Here is a 21,558-nt window from a genome sequence, read left to right as displayed (position 1 = left end):
TTGTAAGCGAAACAAATGCTACACATGCCCTTACACTTCCTCCCTTACCACCATTCAGGGCCCCAGACAGTCCTTCCAGGTGAAGCGACACTTCACCTGTGAGTCAGCTGGGGTCATATACTGCGTCTGGTGCTCCCAATGTGGCCTTCTATATATTGGTGAGACCCGACGCAGACTGCAAGATCATTTCGCCGAACAGCTGCGTTCTGTCCGCCAGAGACAGCAGGATCTCCCAGTGGCCACACGTTAATTCCACATCCCATTCCCATTCTGATATGTCTGTCCATGGCCTCCTCTACTGTAAAGATGAAGCCACACTCAGGTTGGAGGAACAACACCTTATATTCCGTCTGGGTAGCCTCCAACCTGATGGCATGAACATTGACTTCTCAAACTTCTGCTAATGCCCCACCTCCCCCTCGTACCCCATCCATTATTTATTTATATACACACATTCTTTCTCTCTCTCTCCTTTTTCTCCCTCTGTCCCTCTCACTATACCCCTTGCCCATCCTCTGGGCTTTCCCCCCCCTCCCCCTTTTCTTTCTCCCTAGGCCTCCTGTCCCATGATCCTCTCATATCCCTTTTGCCAATCAACTGTTCAGCTCTTGGCTCCATCCCTCCCCCTCCTGTCTTCTCCTATCATTTCGGATCTCCCCCTCCCCCTCCCCCTCCCCCTCCCACTTTCAAATCTCTTACTATCTCTTCTTTCAGTTACTCCTGATGAAGGGTCTCGGCCCGAAACATCGACTGTACCTCTTCCTAGAGATGCTGCCTGGCCTGCTGCGTTCACCAGCAACTTTGATGTGTGTTGCTTTTCCTTTTGTGCTGTCTTTCACTTCTTTTGTCAGTCATCGTCGCCTCATCCTCCCTTTAGAATATTTCTTCATCGTTGGGATATACCTATTCTGCGCCTTCCAAAATGGCTGCAGAAACTCCAGCCCATGCTGTTCTGCTATCATCCCTACTAGTGTCCCCTTCCAATTACCTTTGAGTAGCTCTTCTCTCATGCCTGTGTAATTCCCTTTACTCCACTGTAATACTGATCATCTTCCTCTCAAACTGCAGGGTGAATTCTTTGAAATTATGATCACTGCCTTCTAAGGTTTCCTTTAACTTAAACTCCTTAATCAAACCCGGTTCGTTACACAACCCCCAGTCCAGAATTTCCTTTCCCCTAGTGAGCTCAGCCACAAGTTTTTCTATAAAAAGCCATCCCATCAGCATTCTACAAATTCCTTCTCATGGGATATTGCACCAACTTGATTTTCCCAATCCACCTACATGTTGAAATCCCTTATGACTATAATAACATTGACATTTTTACATGTCTTTTCTCCCCCAACTCCCTCCGCCTGTAATTTATATCCCACAATCCGGTTACTGTTCAGAGGCCCGTACATAACTCCCATCAGGGTCTTTTTACCTTTGAAATTTCTTAACTCTACCCACAAGAGCTCTACATCTTCCAATCCTGTGTCACTTCTTTATAAGGACTTGATTTCATTTTTTTTTTTACCAATAGAGCCACTGCACCCTCTCTGCATACCTGCCTGTCCTTTCAATACAATGTGTATCCTTGGATGTTAAGCTCCCAACTATGATCTTCTTTCAGCCATGACTCAGTGATGTCCAACATCATACCTACCAATCTCTAACTCTGCTACAAGATCATCTACCTCATTCCGTATACTGTGTGCATTCAGATATTCAGTCCTGTATTCATCACCCTTTTCAATTTTGCCCCCATGTTATACTTCAAGTCATCCCACTGACCACAATTTTGCTCTATCGTTTGCCTGTCCTTCCTCACAATCTCACTACACACACCATCTACTTGTATACGGGCTGCCCCATGGTCATCCCTGTCACTCCAATTCCCATCCCCCTGCCAAATTAGTTTAGATCCTCCCCAACAACTCTAGCAGACCTGCCAGCAAGAATATTGTTCCCCCTCGGGTTCAGGTGTAACCCATTCTTTTTGTACAGGTCATACCTTCCACAGAAGAGATCCCACTGATCCAGAAATCAGAAACTCTGACCCCCTCCACCAGGTCCTCAGCCACTCGTTCAACTGCACTTTCATCCTATTCCTGCCTGTACTACCATATAGCTCTGGAAGTAATCCAAAGATTACTAATTCAGAGGTCCTATTCTTCAGCCTCTTCCTTAAACTCACTATGCAGGACCTCCTCCCCTTTTCTACCTTGTCACTGGTGCCAATGCACACCACAACCACTGACTGTTTATCCCCCCTCTTGAGTATATACTGCAGCCGCTCTGAATCGTCCTTGACCCTAGCACCTGGGAGGCAACACACCATCCTGGTGTCTTTCCCATTTATCACATGATCTCCTGTCTATCCTGCCAACTATCAAATTTCCTATCATTATTGCCCTACCTGACTTTAACCCTCTCTGCTGAGCCTCTGAGCTGGCTACCTGATATGTCACCCCCCCCCCTCCCCCAGCAGTATCCAAAGGGGTGTACTTGTGCTGAGGGGAATGGCCACAGGGGAACCCTGCACTGACAGCTTATTCCCCTTATTTCTCCTGGTGCTCACCCATCTACGATCTGAAGCTGCACTCAGTGTGACCACCTCAGTAAGCATTTCATCTGTGAAGTATCCAGCCACCTGGGTGGTCCCGAGTACATCCAGCTCAATCTCCAGTTCCTTGACTTTATCCAGTAGACAACGTTATCATCATCATCAAGGAGGCTGTGAGGTACCTCGCAATCCCACATCTTACAGGAGCTACATTCCACTGACTGAACTACAATCTTGCCTACATTTGTTGTAGCTTTGCTTCTAACTTCTTAAGCTAAAGTTCTGCAATTATCTAAGTGAGTCTAAAAGACTAAGCACCTTTAGCCTATACCTGTTCTCAACCAAAGTTGAGCCTAACTCTGACCACTTTTATCTCTGGCCAGCTCAATGTCCATTCCCACAATGACTGTTCCACTTCTTTTTACTGGTTCAATTAAGACTCTCTGTTGTTTTCAATTGTCTCCCACCCTACAAGATCTTGCTCTCTCACTCACAACTTCAAGCAATGACAGATGATGCCAACTTTTGCTTCTACTCAAGTGTTTTTGATGGAACAGATAATTGGAAGCAGAATGTTTGCAATATGTGTTGACAAAGTTAACATTAAGATTTCTTTACTTACATCCTACCACTCCCCCCCCCCCAAGTTCTCCTGTTTTTTTTCTTTGCCTACTTCCATGGTCTATTGTCCTCTCCTATCAGCCTCCTTCTTCTTCAGCCTTGTATCTCTTCCATCAATATTCCCCCAAATTCTTGCTTCATAACCCCCTTCCCCCCAGCCACCTACCTTCCCTCCACTCAGTTTCACCTAGTGCCTGCCAGTTTATACTCCTTCCCCCCCCCCACCCCACTTCTTCTTCCGGTTTCTGCCTCTTCCTTTCCAGTTCTGATAAACAGCCATCCCAAAATGCCAATTATTTATTTTACTCCGTAGATGCTGTTTGACTTGCTGAGTTCCTCCAGCATTTTGTGTTGTTCAAGATTTACAGCATCTGTTTGAGACTTGTGTTTCAGCCTTTTTTTTTAGAGCTCTAGTCTCATCTTTTAACATTTATGAAATTGAGGGCTGCTGCCTTTCTTGTATAGTGATGAACTAGAAACTGATTCTTGAAACTGCTAAAAGCTTTTGCTGTCTGTTTGATTTCTATTGAAAGTATAATACTGTCAATTTGAATATTGGCAATGTTCCTTGGGCTGGCAGCTTCTCAGAGAAAAAAAGGAGATTACCTTTCCCCAAATACTGAGCACTGGCAGTTTTACAGCTCACATCAAATAATGCCAATCAGAAAAGTTAGTCTAGTGGTAAGATCAGATATTTTCCATGGTGTGTTGTTTTTAGTTTTCTATGTCAACAAAAGCTGCATTTATAAATTGATGGTTGGGTTTTACCAATTTGTCAGTTACTGACAGCAGACTCTAATTTATTACAGGAAATTAAAGAATGAGCTCATTAAAATCCGTGGTGCCGGGGTGAATCGAAGAAGGCAGCAAGTTAATGAAAAAGTCTGTAAACGATGCCAGAAGCCACTTGGCCTAATCTTCTTTAGAGGGGACTTGTGTCAGATGTGCAATGATCGTGTGTGTGCTGAATGCCGTGTTATCACCAAAGACGGGAGCTGGAAATGCACGGCTTGTGCTAAAATTGCGTATGTATTTAATTTGTATGCAAATATTAACCAAAAGGCTAATCCCAAACTTCTGAAATTCAGTTGGGCTCCTTTGAGATTCAGGTATAATCACAGCTACAGCTAGTTATTGTCACAAAGAAACATTGCTGCTGTCATCCATGGTTACCAGTTGTCAATGTCCACATTATGGAAATTTAATATGTTTTCACTTCTATCTGTGATTTTGGAAGAAAATGAACACTTCTATATACATGTTGTTTAATTATTAACAAGAACTGTCAAAGTTTCTCACAGACGCTCTTTTTTAAAAAAAAAGGCAATGTTGTCATGACATTATTTGGGTGCTGTCATTGTGAAATATTTTGTGACAATTTTTTATATATGGTAAGGGAGAAACATCATGAAAACCATGTCTATTTCAGCTTCATGCCACTGTGTGTCTTTGATAAATCCACAGTTGTCCACACCATCATAACATAGATTTCTAAAGTAAAACTGATAACAAAATGCCAGGTGATGCCCATTAAAATCAACTATTAAAAGACACCTGGTATAACATCCACAGTCAATTGTGATATTTAATTATTATTACAACAGCAAAAACCTCAATGTTCCACTTTAAATGAAGCCACCTTAAAATAATGGTGCCTTGGGCTTCCAGTGGTATGTATGCCGACCATTAGATTTCTTTTAATTCAGGGGTTATTAAAAGTAATGTGAATATATTTAAATGCAATGAAGACACATACTGCACTTAAGCATTTATCTTTATTGCTTTGAATCATGATAATTTATAAAGAAGTAGAAGTAATTTAATTTCCATGTACTGATTTCTTTACAGATATTAGGGAAGAAGACATTATTATAGTTTGGTATAATTCTTACTGCCATTGCGGAGTTTGCACAGTCTCACTCTGACCACATGGTTTTGCCTTGAGTGGTCAGATTTCCTGCCAGATTGCAGACACATGGGTTGGTAGGTTAATGGCCAATGTAAATTGCCCCTACTTTATGCTTTGGGTGTAGAATCTGAGGGAGTTGATGGAAATGTGGGGAGAATAAAGTGGGATTAGTGTAAATGGGTGGTTGATGGTAGGTGAAGGGCCTGGTTCCATGAACAATGTGAATTCCACAACGGTTCTAAGATAATACATTGCAGGTTTTCTGTAAAAATACGTAAATGGCATACGTCATTTTGCCACCACATCATACATGCATGCCTTGCTAAAGTAAAAACGAAACTAGAATACGTTATTCCCGATTCCATGTTTTTGCTTTCAATTAGTTCACAGTGGCATAGTGCTTAGCACAATGCTCTACAGTGCCAGCAACCTGAGTTCAGTTCCCGCCACTGTTGCTAAGTTCTCCCCATGATCACGTGGGTTTCCTTCGGGTGCTCGAGTTTCCTCCCACAGTCCAAAGACGTACTGGTTGTCAGGTTATTTGGTCATTGTAAATTGTCCTGTGATTAGGCTATTGTTAAATTATGAGTTTCTGGGTAGCGCGGCTTCAAGGTTAGGAATCGCCTACTCCACAATGTATTTCAATAAAATAAATTACTTAATGTCTTGGAGTTGCACACAGGTTACTGATTATTGGGCCCGATCAGCTTATGCTGGTGTTTATGCTCAATTTGAGCTGCCTTCCATCCTTCCTCTTCCAGTTATCAGCATAAGATTATCTGGCTTCTGCTTAAATTAAGGAAACTTTCCTCTGAAACATGCCTGTATTCTGGATTAAAACCCTTTTGTTTCCAAGTGCCTTGAAATCTTCAGCTCAAGCATGGAGCTACAGTGGCTAATGCCCATCCTTCTCAACCACATTGCTTGGAAAAATTGACATCAAAGGAATAAAACTATGGGGACCTACAAAGGCCGGGTGTTTCTTCTCACTGTATAACATCCCAGTCCCTGCACATGAACATTACCCTCATTAAATTCATACAAGAATATTACGTTACTTAAAAAATCTGAGCTGTGGTCAGGGTATGGACAATCCCTAAATGTATATATATATTTTTTTTTAAATTCCAGGTTTTAGAAATCTGTAACTAAATCAAAAATTTAAATTCTGACAAAGGTAATAGACCCACAACATTAACTACTTCTTTCTACCAGTGCTGCCAGATTTGGTTAAGATTTATTTTCAGCACTTTGCCCAACACTAATCTAAATTTGTTGCGGTGTTGCATTACTGTTACTGAGAGAGAGGTTGGGCAGGTGAATAAATAAATGCAACAACTAATTTAAAAAATACTTATGCTTCTAAGTGGGTGGTTTTGCATTCTGGAAAAGGCATTCAATAAATAAACAAGCTTAACACTTGGGGACCTGATATATATCAAAATGTATATTTTTCAACATGATATATATTGGGCATAATGGTGATATACAAGTGTGTGACATTATTGTAGCTCGGGGCATTTCAGAATTCAATTCCAGTGTCATTCTGTAAGGAATTTCACGGGAAGGCATGGGGTTTTCTCCAATTACCTCCCACAATCCAAAGACATACTGGGAAGGTTAATTGGTCATTGTAAAATTGTCCCGTGATTAGGTTAGGGTGAATCAGAGTTGTGGGGTTGCAGGGGATTGTGGCTCAAAGGGCTGCAAGGGCCTATTCCGTGTCGTATCAATAAATAACTAAAAACTCACAGCAAAAAGAACGAGGTGTGTAGTTGAGGGAAAAAATACATTGAAAGAAATAGAAGAGGAGAAGTCTGGAAGAAAATGTTCAACTACTGAGATGAAGGAAAATGCGGGGATTAGATGTGATCATTTTCACCTCTAAATCAGATGGTTAATAGTTTTAGCACCAATTAGGAGTGAGGGCTTAGTCCACAATAAGGGAGTGGTATATTTACCAAATTATCAATAGATACAGTTGCACAGCAAAATAAAGAATTTATTGACCATCAAGGTAGGTAAAATATTTAGAAAATCATTGTGCAGACAGCCATCCCAATGAGTCTTATCCGCGGCTCCCCAGTGTTGGAATGAAAAAGATTCCTTTCCCTTGGTAACAATGTTATATAACCATATAACAATTACAGCATGGAAACAGGCCATCTCGGCCCTTCTAGTCTGACTCTTACTCTCACCTAGTCCCACCGACCTGCACTCAGCCCATAGCCCTCCATTCCTTTCCTGTCCATATAGCTATCCAATTTAACTTTAAACGACAACATCGAACCTGCCTCAACCACTTCTGCTGGAAGCTCGTTCCACACAGTTACCACTCTCTGAGAAAAGAACTTCCCTCTCATCTTACCCCTAAACATTTGCCCTTTAACTCTCAACTCATGTCCTCTTGTTTGAATCTTCCCCACTCTCAATGGAAAAAGCCTATCCACATCAACTCTATCTATCCCCCTCATAATTTTAAACACCTCTGTCAAGTCCCGCCTCAACCTTCTACACTCCAAAGAATAAAGACCCAACTTGTTCAACCTTTCTCTGTAACTTAGGTGATGAAACCCAGATTAGATTTTGTTCATTTGTTCTGTTGGCAGCACATCATCAATTCAATTTCCTATCACATGTTTTTTGCAATAATCCAGCGAAGTGTATAGAACGACCCAGCAGATATAATATAGAGAAATATAGAATGTAAGGCAGATGGGAGTAGAATAAAAGTAATGTTTGGCACTTTATTTAAAATAATCTTAACGTTCAATTATCCTAAAACACAATAACATCTTAACCAAATTATGATGCATGAAGAAGGATTTCAAAATGTAAAATAGCTTCAGACTGTTGTGGCATTAAAATATACTTGTAGTACTTTGGGTTTTCAAATTCATTGTATAAGATTCATGCTAAAGCAATATTTGCCCATGCCAGAAAAAGATACAGATAGCAAGTAAATAGGAAGTGGTTATACATGATTAACAAGTGCTAATGCATTACCATCCAAATGGATTTGTGCAATACAGCATCTTTAATAGTGGAGACCTACCCAAAACAAATATTGTACAAGTGGTTAGACAGTACATTATAATAATAATGTACTCTCCAATTGCTTGTACAACATTATTAATTCTATGGACTATTGATGGTAGAAGTGCCCTTCATTAATATTCCAACCTGCAAGTCTTATAACTTTGTGTGTCTTTGAACACAATATTAATGAGTTTATTTTCTCATCTCTAAGATAATGCCATTAAAACAAAAACTGACTTAAAATTCTAGTTGAATGTCATTACATTTCTATTGAAATTTGTTTGTAATGTCTCCAATTATTTGTCATATACTGTATGGTATGAGTCTCAAGAATATCTGATGAATGAAAAATTATTTAGCCGTCTTCATAATGTCAAATATATCCAGAGACCAACACATTCAGATGTTAAAGTAGAATTTTATTTTCTTTCTTTGTGGGCATAAAAACCACATTTACATTTATCTTCCTTGTTACAGGCAGTTGAGGGAGGTCACTGGTGAATGGTTTTTCGAAGAGAGAGCAAAACGTTTTCAAAATGTTTCAGTGCTGGGAAGTGAAATCATCAGGCAATCCATCAAAAAAGCCACAGGTGGGACATACAGATAATTTCTTTGGTATTTACATAAAATGAATATCTTCCCTTCTTAGATCATTGAAAGATGTTCAGTTCATTTGAGTTCGCAGGTCAAATAGTAGCTCAGTGCCAGTTATCTATTTGAGTCTAAGAGCAGTAGAATTTTCTAATGATGAGGTTATTGCTAAAGCTATTGGAATGAGCACAAATAGGGAGCTATGTGACGCCAATACAGTGAAAGTGCTGACCTTGCTCACCTCTATTGAAGGCTGGTAAGTCAAAGGGCTATTCAGCTGTTCTGTAAATTCTGTTGTGAAACAGGATTTTAGACAAAGTATAGAGAAATACAATCAAACCAGTTTTTTTCCCACCAGTGCTGCCTAGTCAAGTTGGTGAGACATTCAGTCAATTTCTTGTAGAAGCTGGTGGGTGGAAAGCACTGTTCCCTCTAAGCTGCACGGATACATGGCCACGCAGTAACTGAAATGCTCCTGCGCACGTAGCCTTTGTTGCCGCTCAGCTGGAATTTTCTTTTATTTCATGTTTTATTAAAGTGCTACATAGTCTACAGGCCATGTAAAAATTTCCTGCTCAGAGCAATGGTTGGTCTGTTTAAAAAAAAATTGGAGGGAACGCCGGTGCAAAGTGAGGGTCCCAGACGAAAGGGATGAGCAGAAGTTCAGGAAATAGATGGAATTCAGCCAAGGGCTGCTCTAGCAACACAGCAGTAAAGGGGAAGCCACAGTTAAGAATAAAGAAAGGCACCAAGGTGACATCTGTATGGAAAGATCTGCTGTTGGAGTAAATACAACAGAGTTAGAGGAAATATGGTCGATAGCTGTGTGAGCCCCTGGGCTTGTCATGCTCATTTGTTGCTAGCACTATTCCCCAAGACAAGTCGTTTCATTAAATAGTGAGAATCACTCATTTACTGGTACGTGTTGGGTTCCAAAATTAAGCTGAGCATGTCTGTCAATGTTCTTCAAATACTTGATTCATTGCCCAGCTTTGACCTTTCTAGATACCTGCAGTTCAATAATGCCTCTTAACTTTATCCAAGTCAATATGTAATCCTGTTCCTTACCCACACTGCCTGCTCACCAGCAGTTTCCTCTAGTCATCAGGATGCAACAGCCAAGCCTGTCTTTGGAGCTGTCCCAAAATACAGGAGGATATTATGGCTTACAAGTCTTTTATTTTCTCAGGCTAGGTTTTGAATACACATGTTTGGAAGAAAAAAAAGATATTGGTTAAACATTAGACTGGAGTGGACGAGATTTACATCATTCTGCCAAGAAGACAATAATTAAAAATACTGGAAACACTGAGCAAATTAAGTAGCATCTATTGAAAGGAAAACAGAGTTCATGGCAGGTCTCAGGCTTAATGCATTAACTCTGTTTCTCTCTCTCTGCAGATGATGCCTAACCTGAGCGTTTCCAGCATTAAGTATTTTTTTAATTTCACATTTCCAGCATCTGGCATTTATCTTCAGTGGCCACTTTATTAGGAACACAGAACACCCCGTTAATGCAAATATCTAATCAGCCAATTATGTGGCAGCAATTCAATGCATAAAAGCATGCAGATATGGTCAAAAGGTTCAGTTGTTGTTCAGACCAAATCAGAATGGGGGAAAAATGACTTTGACAATGGAATGATTGCTGAGGCCAGACAGGGTGGTTTTAGTGCTGTATCTCAGAAATTGCTAATCTCCTGTGAATTTCTCACAAAACAGTCTCTAGAGTTTACAGAGAAAGGTGCAAAAAAAACAAAAAAACATCCAGTGGGCAGCAGTTCTGTGAGTGAAAACAGGTTGTTAATGAGAGAGGTCAGAGGAGAATGGCCAGACTGGTTCAAGCTGACAGGAAGACGACAGTAACTCAAGTAACCACACATTATAACAGTGGTGTGCAGAAAAGCATCTCTGAATGCACAGCTTGTCGAACTTTGAAGTGAATGAGCTAGCAGCAGAAGACCACCGTGTGTTTCTCTCCAGTACCGAATAAAATGGCCACTGAGTGTATGTCAAGAGAATGGTATTCAATGATGTTAAAATTAAAGGCATCCGTTAGTCTTGCGAGACCATGGATCTGCGCCTGGAAAGTCTTCATTCTCCAGGGTGCAGGCCTGGGCAAGGTTGTATGGAAGACCAGCAGTTGCCCATGCTGCAAGTCTCCCCTCTCCACGACACCAGTGTTGTCCAAGGGAAGGGCATTAGGACCCATACAGCTTGGCACCAGTGTCATCACAGACCGATGTGTGATTAAGTGCCTTGCTCAAGGACACAACACGTTGCCTCGGCTGGGGCTCGAACTCATGAGCTTCAGGTCACTAGTCCAATGCCTTAACCACTTGGCCATGTTAAATTGTTACTAATTACACTGGCTAACAAAGATTTTGCTTCCTGAATACCTTTAGATGTATCTTATGAATTTTGGGCTACTGATCATGAAAATCACCATGAAATTTCCCTATCACGCACCATTTTTTAAATAAACTTATGTTTATTATTTCAATTCATAATTCAAGTCAATTAAAATGTTGCCTACAATGTAAGCTGGAAAGTTTCCTATCTTGTCCAGGAATGCTTGGACATGCTTAGGTGGCACGGTTGCTGCATGGCAGGGCAGGTTTTAGTAATAATTATTGGGTTCAGGACTGTAAGGATGGAATTTGCTATCACCAGGCACAAAAATTTCTATGAAGGATTTTGATATTTGAGACAGATCCCTCCCAGAATAACTGATGCCAAGATTAAGGAAAGCATTTTTGTTGGTCCACAAATCAAACAGGTCATCAATGATAGGCAATTTGAAGAATTTCTAGTGGGACCAGAGAAAATCACATGGAAGGCATTCAAGGTTGTTGTAAAAAATTTTCTTAGCATCTACAGAGCACGAAACTACATGCAGCTGGTTGAAAGCATGCTTCAGGCATATAAAACCATGAAATGCAACATGTCACTAAAGCTTCATTTTCTGCATTCCCATTTAGACGACTTCCGTGCAAATCTTGGTGCTGTTAGTGATGAGCATGGTGAAAGGTTTCACCAGGACATTGCAGTCGTGGAGAAAAGATACCAGGGCAACTGGAGTCCATCAATGCTGGCGAATTATTGTTGGACATTTAGCGAGAAGCCTCAGACACTGAGTTCAAATGAAAATCATTAACAAAATATTTTTAACTTAGTTGAACTATTGCAAAGCATCAGAACCATGATGCAGTTAAACATTATATTCAATAAAAGTTAATTGTTTCTCCAAATTCCTATGTGATACAAGTAGTCTGAAATTATATTTGTGTTCATCTTCAAGCAGTCTATCATAAACAAAAGAAAATTCTGAGGAAGCAACACTTTTGAAAAAAATTGTCGTCCAGTGTTATCAAGAGGTTTAGATGTAGAGAATCAAGAAGCACACCACATAGCAAACGTTCTTTTATCTTCTGTGTGACACTGGAATATTACAGCTTTATGGGAGTCCTTTGTGTGGTTGTCAGGCAAATTGAAGTTGGAAGTACTTTAGTAGCTCCCTAATAAAACTATAGAACTAATGGTTATAAAAACTCAGATGTGATATACAATAGAATGTACAATCAACTGATGCTTGCAGGGATCCTCAATGCAAACTTTTTATTTGTGTTCTTGTGTGTATGAAAAATATTTTAAAACTCCAGTTTCCAAGTAATGATCCAAATAAATGACTTATTTTATTGTGATATTTGTGACATTCTCTGAAAACTACAGTAGATTGTTTTCAGCGCAATAGAAATGCAGTTTTCTCTTTTTGGTCCTACTAGAAACAAAGTCTGAGCAATCAAAGGGAAAAGCACAACAGAAAAATACAGAGGAAACGTCAAAGTCGTCCACAGTAGCCAGAAATGAGAAGAAAGCAGTTCCAGATGCATTTAAAAAGTTGAAGTATGTAATAGCGTAATTATATGGAGTTGTTACATTTTCTGCCTTAATTCACCTTCAGAGATGGTGACCCGATGGAGGTATATTATGAAAATAACTAGATTTATTATTGGGTAAGAATTGTGCACATTGGCTGAACTGCTTGTGCTACTGAGCAGAAAGATATAGTTTTTTAAGTTTATTTATCTTTTATGATCTGATTCATGGTAACTGCAGTTCCTTGCATACCTTCCAGAAACTCACCTAAATGACTGCTCTTCACATATGGTTTTAGCAAACGATTTACTGGTTCTAATGCAAAAGGAAATTTTCAGTCCAAGTCAATGAACCATCTCCAGAGGCAGCAAACCAAACATATTCTGTGGGTATACATTTGCAAACAGGTTTTCCAGAATATTTTCACTTTTCTCCGGCGTTTTGTGTGTGTTGTTCTGGGTTCCCAGCATCTGCAGGATCTTTTGTGTCTAAAATCTTTTCACACAGGATTGAGTCTGGCAACCTACTAGCCCCAATGTACTTCTCTTTCTAGATAGCCATTAGGTACACTTGCAGAAAAATAATCTTCAAGTTGCTTATTAAATTGTATCAGTAATTGCCCCTCTCCCAAGAAAAAGGTTTTGTTTTAATAAGGCCTTATTTCATTATTGTATCTCAACATTGTGCTGTTGCAATTGAACATGAAACTATTGTACATAGCTATGGACTTTTAGTTTGCATTTGGTCTGAATTGCTTGTGCTATAAATTCTATATACTACAATATTGCAAGAATAGGGCTTGATGTCCACTATTTAGTTGTGAATTTAGGAACATTTTGTTGTTTGTCCACACTCACTGCAAGATGAATTGCATCTGGTGGCTCGGTAGCATAGTGGCTAAAACAACACTTTACAGTGCAGGAGACCCGGCTTCAGTTCTATGTGACTGTGTAGATTTCCTCTGGCTGCTCGGGTATCCTCCCACAGTCCAACGACATACTGGTTGGTGGGTTAATTGGTCACTGTAAATTGTCCTGTGATTAGGCTAGGATTAAATCAGGGTTGCAGGGCAGCGTGGCTGAAGGGCCGATTCCGTGCTGTATGTCAATAAATAAATCTGGCCAAATTTATTCCAGAAAATGCCACCAGTAGTGAGAGCAGACTTTATTCTCTTACTTGTTCTGGATTGAATTCTAGTCCTGCAATAGAAAGCATTACCCTGCTCTTTTCTCATAGCCTAATTGGTCTGATGAATAAAGTGCAAAGTAAAGATTATTTGGTATTTAGTGTTCAGTGCAATTTGTACCAAAGACGATTGATGTCACTTGTCCTACACTTAGAGTTTGGACTGCAGTAGCTATTCTTTTCACTTTGAGACTGAAAACACACTCATGCTTCATAAATATAATTGTTGTTTAAACATGAGAAGTCTGCAGATGCTGGAAATTCAAAGCAACACCTGCAAAATGGTGGAGGAACTCAGCAGTTCAGGCAACATCTATGGAAATAAATAAACTGTCAACGTTTCGGGCCGAGATCCTTCATCGGGACCGAAATAGAAGATTGAAGACACCAGAATAAAAAGGTGGGAGCAGGGGTTGGAGGTTATAGGAGAGGAGAGTGGACAATAGGAGAAAGGGAAGGAGGAGTGGAACCGGGGGGAGGTGATAAGCGGATGAGAAGAGGTAAAGGCCAAAGCGGGGAAGAGAAGAAGAGGGGAGGAAGGGAAGGGGAAAATATCTTACCAGAAGGAGACATCGATATTCATGCCATCAGGTTGGAGGCTACCCAGATGGAATATCAGATGTTGCTTCTCCACCCGAGGAGAAATTCTCATTCCGACATGTTGGTTCATGGCCTCCTCTTGTGCCAAGATGAGGCCATGAACCAATGTGTTGGAATGAAAATAGGAATTAGAATTAAAATGTTTTGCCATCAGAAAGTTACGCTTTTGGCGGATGGCATGGAAGTACTCGACAAAGTGCTCCCCCAATTTACGACGGCTCTCACCAGTGTATAGGAGGCCACATGGGGAGCACTGGACACAATAGACAACCCCAGCAGATTCAGAGGTGAAGTGTTGCCTCACCTGGAAGGACTGTTTGGGACCTGAATGGAGATGAGAGAGGAGGTGAATGGGCACATGTAACACTTAAGCGGCTTGCAGGGGTAAGTGCCGTGAGGGAGATTAATGGGGAGATTAACGGACAGGGGAATTGCGGAGGGAGCAACCCCTGCAGAAAGCGGAGAGGGGGTTGGAGGTAAAGATACGTTTAGTGGTACGATCCCTTTGGAGGTGGCGGAAGCGGCAGAGAATGGTGTGTTGAATGTGGAAGCTCATGGTGTGGTAGATAAGGACAAGAGGAACTCTATCACTGTTAAGGCAGTGGGAAGATGGAGTGAGCACAGTTGTTTGCCTGGAGCTACACAAGCTATTCGCAGTGAAGGCTTGCTTTGATATTGGGGGTTTGCCTGTTTGGGATGATTCTAGATCTGACTACTGGACTTGCTGATAAAAGGAGTGATATTCAATCCATCCAAATGCAAAGGACTTTGAAAAGTGCATTAAAGAAATTAACTCAAAACACATGACCCATACCCCAATCGCCTGTTATAATTACAGACAATAAAATTGTGCTGCTCTCGCAATGACAGTTTCTTTTTTGACAGAAAACGGGCCAAATCGAACCTGAAAGCACTGAGTGATCAGGGATTAGACACAGACGATGGAAGAAGCAATGGCTATACAGGCTCAGATTTCGAAATGGAAAGCATACATTCTTCAGGTCACTCTGGCAGGTAATGGATTAACATTTTTTAAAAGCCACCTTGGTGTCCTCTGGGATATTGCAGGCTGTTATTTGTTTTACCTGGTTGACTTAAGCTGATGATGGTCTGGAGATTGTGTTCTGCAGCCTTATTTGAGTTTGCCTCAGAAACTGACATTTACAGAGCTCTCTAAAAAGTACAGAGACAACTAGCATTTTATAATGTGAAATGGATTGCAAAAATGTATTCTGCTGTTTTTTTTCCCCATCATCAAAGATCTGACTGACTGGAGCAGAATTCCCCTGGTGATGATGCAAATGCACATGTACAGCATGATCATAAAATGGAAAACAAATATGACAACCTTGAGAAGATTAAGTGTTCTCTTTGGTGGTTCAGTGAGACTCTCACACTGCTTTTCTTCTGTGAATACTTCATCCACCCCTCCTCCCCCCACCTAGTTTCACCTTTCACCTGCCATCTTGTACTTTGTCTCCTCCTTCCACTTTCTTATTCTGGCTTTCTCTCCCTTCCTTTTCAGTCCTGATGAAGGGTCTTGGCCTGAAACATTGACTGTTTATTCCTCTGCATGGACACTGTCTGATTTGCTGAGTTCCACCAGCATAGTCATAGTCATATTTTATTGATCCCGGGGGAAATTGGTTTTCGTTACAGTTGCTCCATAAATAATAAATAGTAATAGAACCATAAATAGTTAAATAGTGATATGTAAATTATGCCAGTAAATTATGAAATAAGTCCATGACCAGCCTATTGGCTCAGGGTGTCTGACCCGCCAAGGGAGGAGTTGTAAAGTTTGATGGCCACAGGCAGGAATGACTTCCTATGACGCTCTGTGCTGCATCTCGGTGGAATGAGTCTCTGGCTGAATGTACTCCTGTGCCCACCCAGTACATTATGTAGTGGATGGGAGACATTGACCACGATGGCATGCAACTTAGACAGCATCCTCTTTTCAGACACCACCGTGAGAGAGTCCAGTTCCATCCCCACAACATCACTGGCCTTACGAATGAGTTTGTTGATTCTGTTGGTGTCTGCCACCCTCAGCCTGCTGCCCAGCACACAACAGCAAACATGATAGCACTGGCCACCACAGACACGTAGAACATCCTCAGCATCTTGTATGTGTTGCTCTAACAAGTATGCCTACTGGATTTTCAGTTGAAGATGAAGGGCATATATTTCTTCCATTAATTAAATGTTTTGCATTATTCACCAAAGGATTAAACTTCAATCTGACATTTTTAAAATTTAAAATTAATTTATTTTTAAAACTTTATTAAATATCAGTATTTTAAAATGGGCATTTCATTATCAGGAACCAATTTGACAACAATAACTGATCATTTATAGAAGTACAAAATACATTCTTCAGTTAGTTATTCAAAACAACTTAACCTTAACTCAAAATTATCTTGGATTCTCTTCCTTAATTGACAGTTGCTAACCAGTGTAGGAGAAAGACTGTTTTGCTACTGACAGCTGTTTTTTTTTGTTCGCTGCTTGTATGCCTCAAAACTTTTGTATGGCAGACTAGAACATGTCAGCTTATTTGTCCACCTACAGATAATTTTCCAACAGGAATAACTAGCAAATGACAACAGACTGTTCCAATCCTTAGCTTACTGTGTGTAAGACCAAACAGTTCCATCAGTGCTATTGTGATTTGTGTGATTCTCTCGGCTTTGAAATCATTAAATAAGATCGAGCATGATGGGTAGGTTACGAAACATTTTTGTTGCCTGCATGTTTGAGAAATACTTCATTGCTGTGGTCAAACTACTCAAGGTGCTCTAAGCTGTCTCAGATGCTACCTTACACTGCTGATAGATTTAATGATTCATCTGCCTCCTCCCCATTGAACATCCAAAAAATTTAACAATTGTTTCGCCACCAAAACTCCTCTCTCTCTCTGCCCACTGTTGATCATTATAGTTGCTGTATTTCCATAGCATTAGGATTATTGTTTCTTTGTGTATGGTCATTTTGATATTGTTATTTTATATACTGTAGATTTATCGGTTTTGATCTTTTTCATCTCTTGATCTTCTAAAGCTTAATTTCTGTGAAAATCAATTTAATTATTACTTTCACCAACCATTCATCTCAAAGGTTTTCAGTTTCTTTCTCCTAATCTTGACCAAAATGAGTGGCTTGTTTTGACCTGATTTATGTGTTGTGATCTAAAACTTTGTATGACACATCCTCTCAGTCATAATGGAGCTAATTGAGTTTGTTGAGCTTGTTCCAGATTATGAAATCATAATTGTTATTCTTCACTGGTCTTCTAGTGTATTTTTTTAATTTCATTTTATTTTATTGAGATACAGAGCTGAATAGGCCCTTTGAGCCACACTGTCCAGCAATTAACCCTGGCCTAATCAAGGGACAATTTCCAATGACTAATTAACCAAACTGGTATATCTTTGGACTGTGGGAGGGAATCAATGTTGGCCCGGGAAGAACATACAGGCAGTAGCAGGAATTGAACCCAGGTCCCCTGTACTATAGAGCATTGTGCTAACCACTACACTACTTTGCCACCCCTCAAGCAGCATTGTTGAAATTGTACACCAAAACAAAAGATCACCTTTACTATTGCTCAATGGAATGAAATGGGAAAAGATGACAATGGTAATATTGTTTCATTGTAACAAGTGCGAGTATATCTCCAAGATAAAGCATCCATCTCAAACCTCAAAGCATCAGCTTAGCCTTCCACACGTGACAATACGGAACAAGTAAGTGAGTTAGTATTAAAGTAGATTCACAGCCACGTTCGAAGTGTAGATAATCTAATCAAATTCCTCACTTTCGAACAGACATGAGGAGGAATTTCTTTAGTCAGAGGGTGGTTAATCTGTAGAACTAACTCATTGCCACAGAGAGCTGTGGAGTCCAAGTCATTGGGTATGCTTAACGTGGATGTTGATAGGTTATGGCGAGAAGGCAGGAGAATAGGGTGGAGAGGGAAAATAAATCAGCCATGATCAAATGGTACAGCAGACTCAATGGACTGAATGGCTAACTCTACTCCTATATCTTATGCTCTAATTATTAAGTCATTAACAGCATGTTCTTTCAATTGATACCTGGAGAAAGTGGCTGTAATGATCAGGCAGATGTTTATTTTCTGTACTTTTATGTTTACTTAGCCTATCAATACTGTTCCATGCTAATTACTAGGGAAAACGAAGTTTTATTTGTGGCTGATAGTAAAGGACAGTTTTAATGCTGCCTGGCCAATCTATCAGTAAGCAGATTTGAGGTTAATTATTGAAAACCTAAAATGACAGTTTTAAACCTTATAAGTTTTCCCTCCTGTATTTTTCTAAGCCTTTCTGGAAAATTTTAGAACTCCCCTACCCAACTCTTTTCTTCCATATTAGCAGTGCCATCTACTTGTATAAATTTTTGAATGGCAGTCAAAATTGTTTTGATCCCAATTGGTAATATTACCCATTTTTGAAGGGACTTGTTTATTGTCTTCAACAGAATAGTCTTAAGAGATTTTTCCTTTTATGGAGTGATTGCATTTCCATGTGTTGTACAGATACTGTTGGTGGAGTGAATATTGAAATTAGTGACTTTGATTCTTCAGGATATATCATTTTTAATTGATGCCCATGCAATCACTGATGGTGCAAATTGGTCTGTTTAAGAGTGGAAGTTATTCCTTAGAACTGTTAGAAATTAACATCCTTGTAGAGTCACTTACTATGATCTATCTGTAATTAGGAGTTCACCAGATGGAAACCAGTACTAAATAAAATGACTATTTGTCAATAATAAAACAGAATTCCTGATTGCAAACTTAGAATTAATAAACGTTTGATTATAAATATTGAAATTTTCTATTTGAATGCATGATTTTGTATTTTTGAAAAGGCACAATGTTCCTTTGCCTTAACAAACAGAGGAATACATTAAAGTCATCTTCTCTACAAAAAAGGCCAAACCAGAACTGAATAAACAATTGGTTTTATTTTCATTATGATGTATTAATTTTCTTTGTGTTGGTGAACTTAATAATTAAGTAACATTATAACAGTCACAGAGAAGATCCCTCCTGCTCACCAAGTTTGTGCCAACCATTAGGCATCCATGTTATAACAAGCCCATGCTAATTGTATTCTATCCTCCCCACATTCTCATCAACACATCTGATGTCCTACCGGGAGGCATATAGACCCGAGGCAAATTAGGGTAGCCATTTAATCTAAAAATACACACCTTTGGGACATAGGAGGAAGCCCACATGATCACATGGTGAATAGTGCTGATTGTGTGGAATTTGCATGGAGGCTGGGATTGACCTAAGGCAAGGCAAAAAGTTGATTCTTAGCTTAAACTAATAAAACTAGTATCTCTCCAGTTTCTGCTAATCTCCCCCCTTCACTTGAGATTAGAAACAACGTCCAGATCCTCTCCCCTTTCTCTAGGGTCACTTGAGCTGTAAGAGTCACCTCCTCCTCCCTTATTTCTGGCCAGCCTGTGACCACATAACTTCCTCCTGGTACCATTTGGACACTGCAGCACTTCTTCACTGACATTTTACTTCAAATTATATTTTTAAAAATGTTCATCTCTCTTGCCTATGAGCCCTCCACATTTAAAATCTTTGTTCAGGTTTTTGAAAGAGAGCTTTAAGAAAAAAATGATCAGTTTCTCTCTGATCTTCTCCACAACTATATAAAAATGTTCTAGTCAAGTTTATAGCTTTCAACCAGTACAGGAATATCCCCAACCAAAGTAATGTTAATTAGTACCTTGTCCCTCAAACATTCTGCAGTCTTTGGCACAATTCTTCCTTTCCATTGCCAGCAAAATTTCAAAACATATGTCAGTGATAATAAACCTGATTCTGATTCCCTAATAATAGGTGGTAAATAAATGAGTAAAATTAGAACTAATTGAAGGCAATGAAAAGAAAGAATTGGTATTAAGTTGTGCCAAAGAATGCAGAACAGTTGAGAGGCAAGGTACTGATTGACATTACTTTGGATGAGGATATTTCTGTACTGGGTGAAAGCTATAAACTTAACTTGGGGGTATTTAAATAGACGTGTTGATGAAATAAATAATACTTGTATCATTTGTTTCATGGTCTCTCAGAACATTATTCAGGGATTCAGCATGAAGATGCTCATAAGTGCAGAACCTGAGCATTGGTGAAGGTAGAGCAGTTGATGTAGTGTATATGGATTTCAGTAAGGCATTTGATAAGGTTCCCCATGCAAGGCTCATTCAGAAAGTAAAGGGGCATGGGATCCAAGGAGACCTTGCTTTGTGGATCTAGAATTGGCTTGACCACAGAAGGCAAAGAGTGGTTGTGGATGGTTTGTATTCTGCATGGAGGACAGTGACCAGTGATGCTCTTTGGGATTTTTATAATTGACTGGGATGAGGAAGTAGAAGGGTGGGTTAGTAAGTTTGCTGATGACACAAAAGTTGGGGGTGTTATGGATGGTCTGGAGCATTGTCCGAGGTTTCAGTGAGACCTGGGCTGAGAAGTGGCAGTTGGAGTTCAATCCAGATAAGTGTGAAGTGGTTCATTTTAGTAGGACAAATTTGAAGACAGAATATAATATTAATAGTAAGATTCTTGGCAGTGTGGAGGATCAGTAAGATCTTGGGGTCCAAGTCCATAGGACACTCAAAGCTGCTGTGCAGGTTGACAGTGTTGCTTAGAATGGAAAGGAAAGTGTTGGCCTTCATCAACTATGGGATTGAGTTCAAGAGCCGTGAGGCTATATAAGACCTTAGCTAGACCCCACTTGGAGTACTGTGTTCAGTTCTGGTCGCCTCACTACAGGAAGGATGTGGATACTATAGAGAGAGTGCAGAGGAGATTTACAAGGATGTTGCTTGGATTGGAGAGTATGCCTTATGAATATAGATTGAGTGAACTTGGCCTTTTCTCCTTGGAGCAACAAAGGATGAGAGTTGACCTGATAGAGGTGTATAAGATGATGAGAGGCATTGATGGGATAACCAGAGGCTTTTTCCCAGGGCTGAAATGGCTAACATGAGGGAGCATAGTTTTAAGGTGCTTCGAAGTAGGTACAAGGGGGATGTCAGAGGTAAGTTTTTCACACGGAGAGTGGTGGGTGCGTGGAATGCACTACCATCAAAGGTGGTAGAGGTGAATACCATAGAGTTTTTTAAGAGACTCTCA

At 40.1% G+C, this 21,558-nt stretch overlaps 1 protein-coding gene across 5 annotated transcripts in view; it reads left to right on the top strand.

Moving 5' to 3' along the window:
- Nucleotides 1-21,558, top strand: part of sytl5 (synaptotagmin-like 5) — a 204,821-nt gene that overhangs the window by 149,238 nt on the left and 34,025 nt on the right. For 4 of the 5 annotated variants that reach the window (XM_072260482.1, XM_072260483.1, XM_072260484.1 and 1 more), the window contains 4 exons: nucleotides 3,979-4,194; nucleotides 8,595-8,707; nucleotides 12,494-12,614; nucleotides 15,258-15,386. In XM_072260482.1, the coding sequence (XP_072116583.1) occupies nucleotides 3,979-4,194; nucleotides 8,595-8,707; nucleotides 12,494-12,614; nucleotides 15,258-15,386 (579 nt within the window). The remainder of the gene's footprint in view (nucleotides 1-3,978; nucleotides 4,195-8,594; nucleotides 8,708-12,493; nucleotides 12,615-15,257; nucleotides 15,387-21,558) is intronic. The other variant, XM_072260486.1, reaches the window with a different exon arrangement.

The sequence above is a fragment of the Mobula birostris genome, chromosome 6 (assembly GCF_030028105.1).
Source record: "Mobula birostris isolate sMobBir1 chromosome 6, sMobBir1.hap1, whole genome shotgun sequence".
NCBI classification, from domain to species: Eukaryota; Metazoa; Chordata; class Chondrichthyes; order Myliobatiformes; family Myliobatidae; genus Mobula; species Mobula birostris.
Note: the sequence above shows the minus strand (reverse complement) of the source record. Positions and strands in the feature narration are given on the sequence as shown.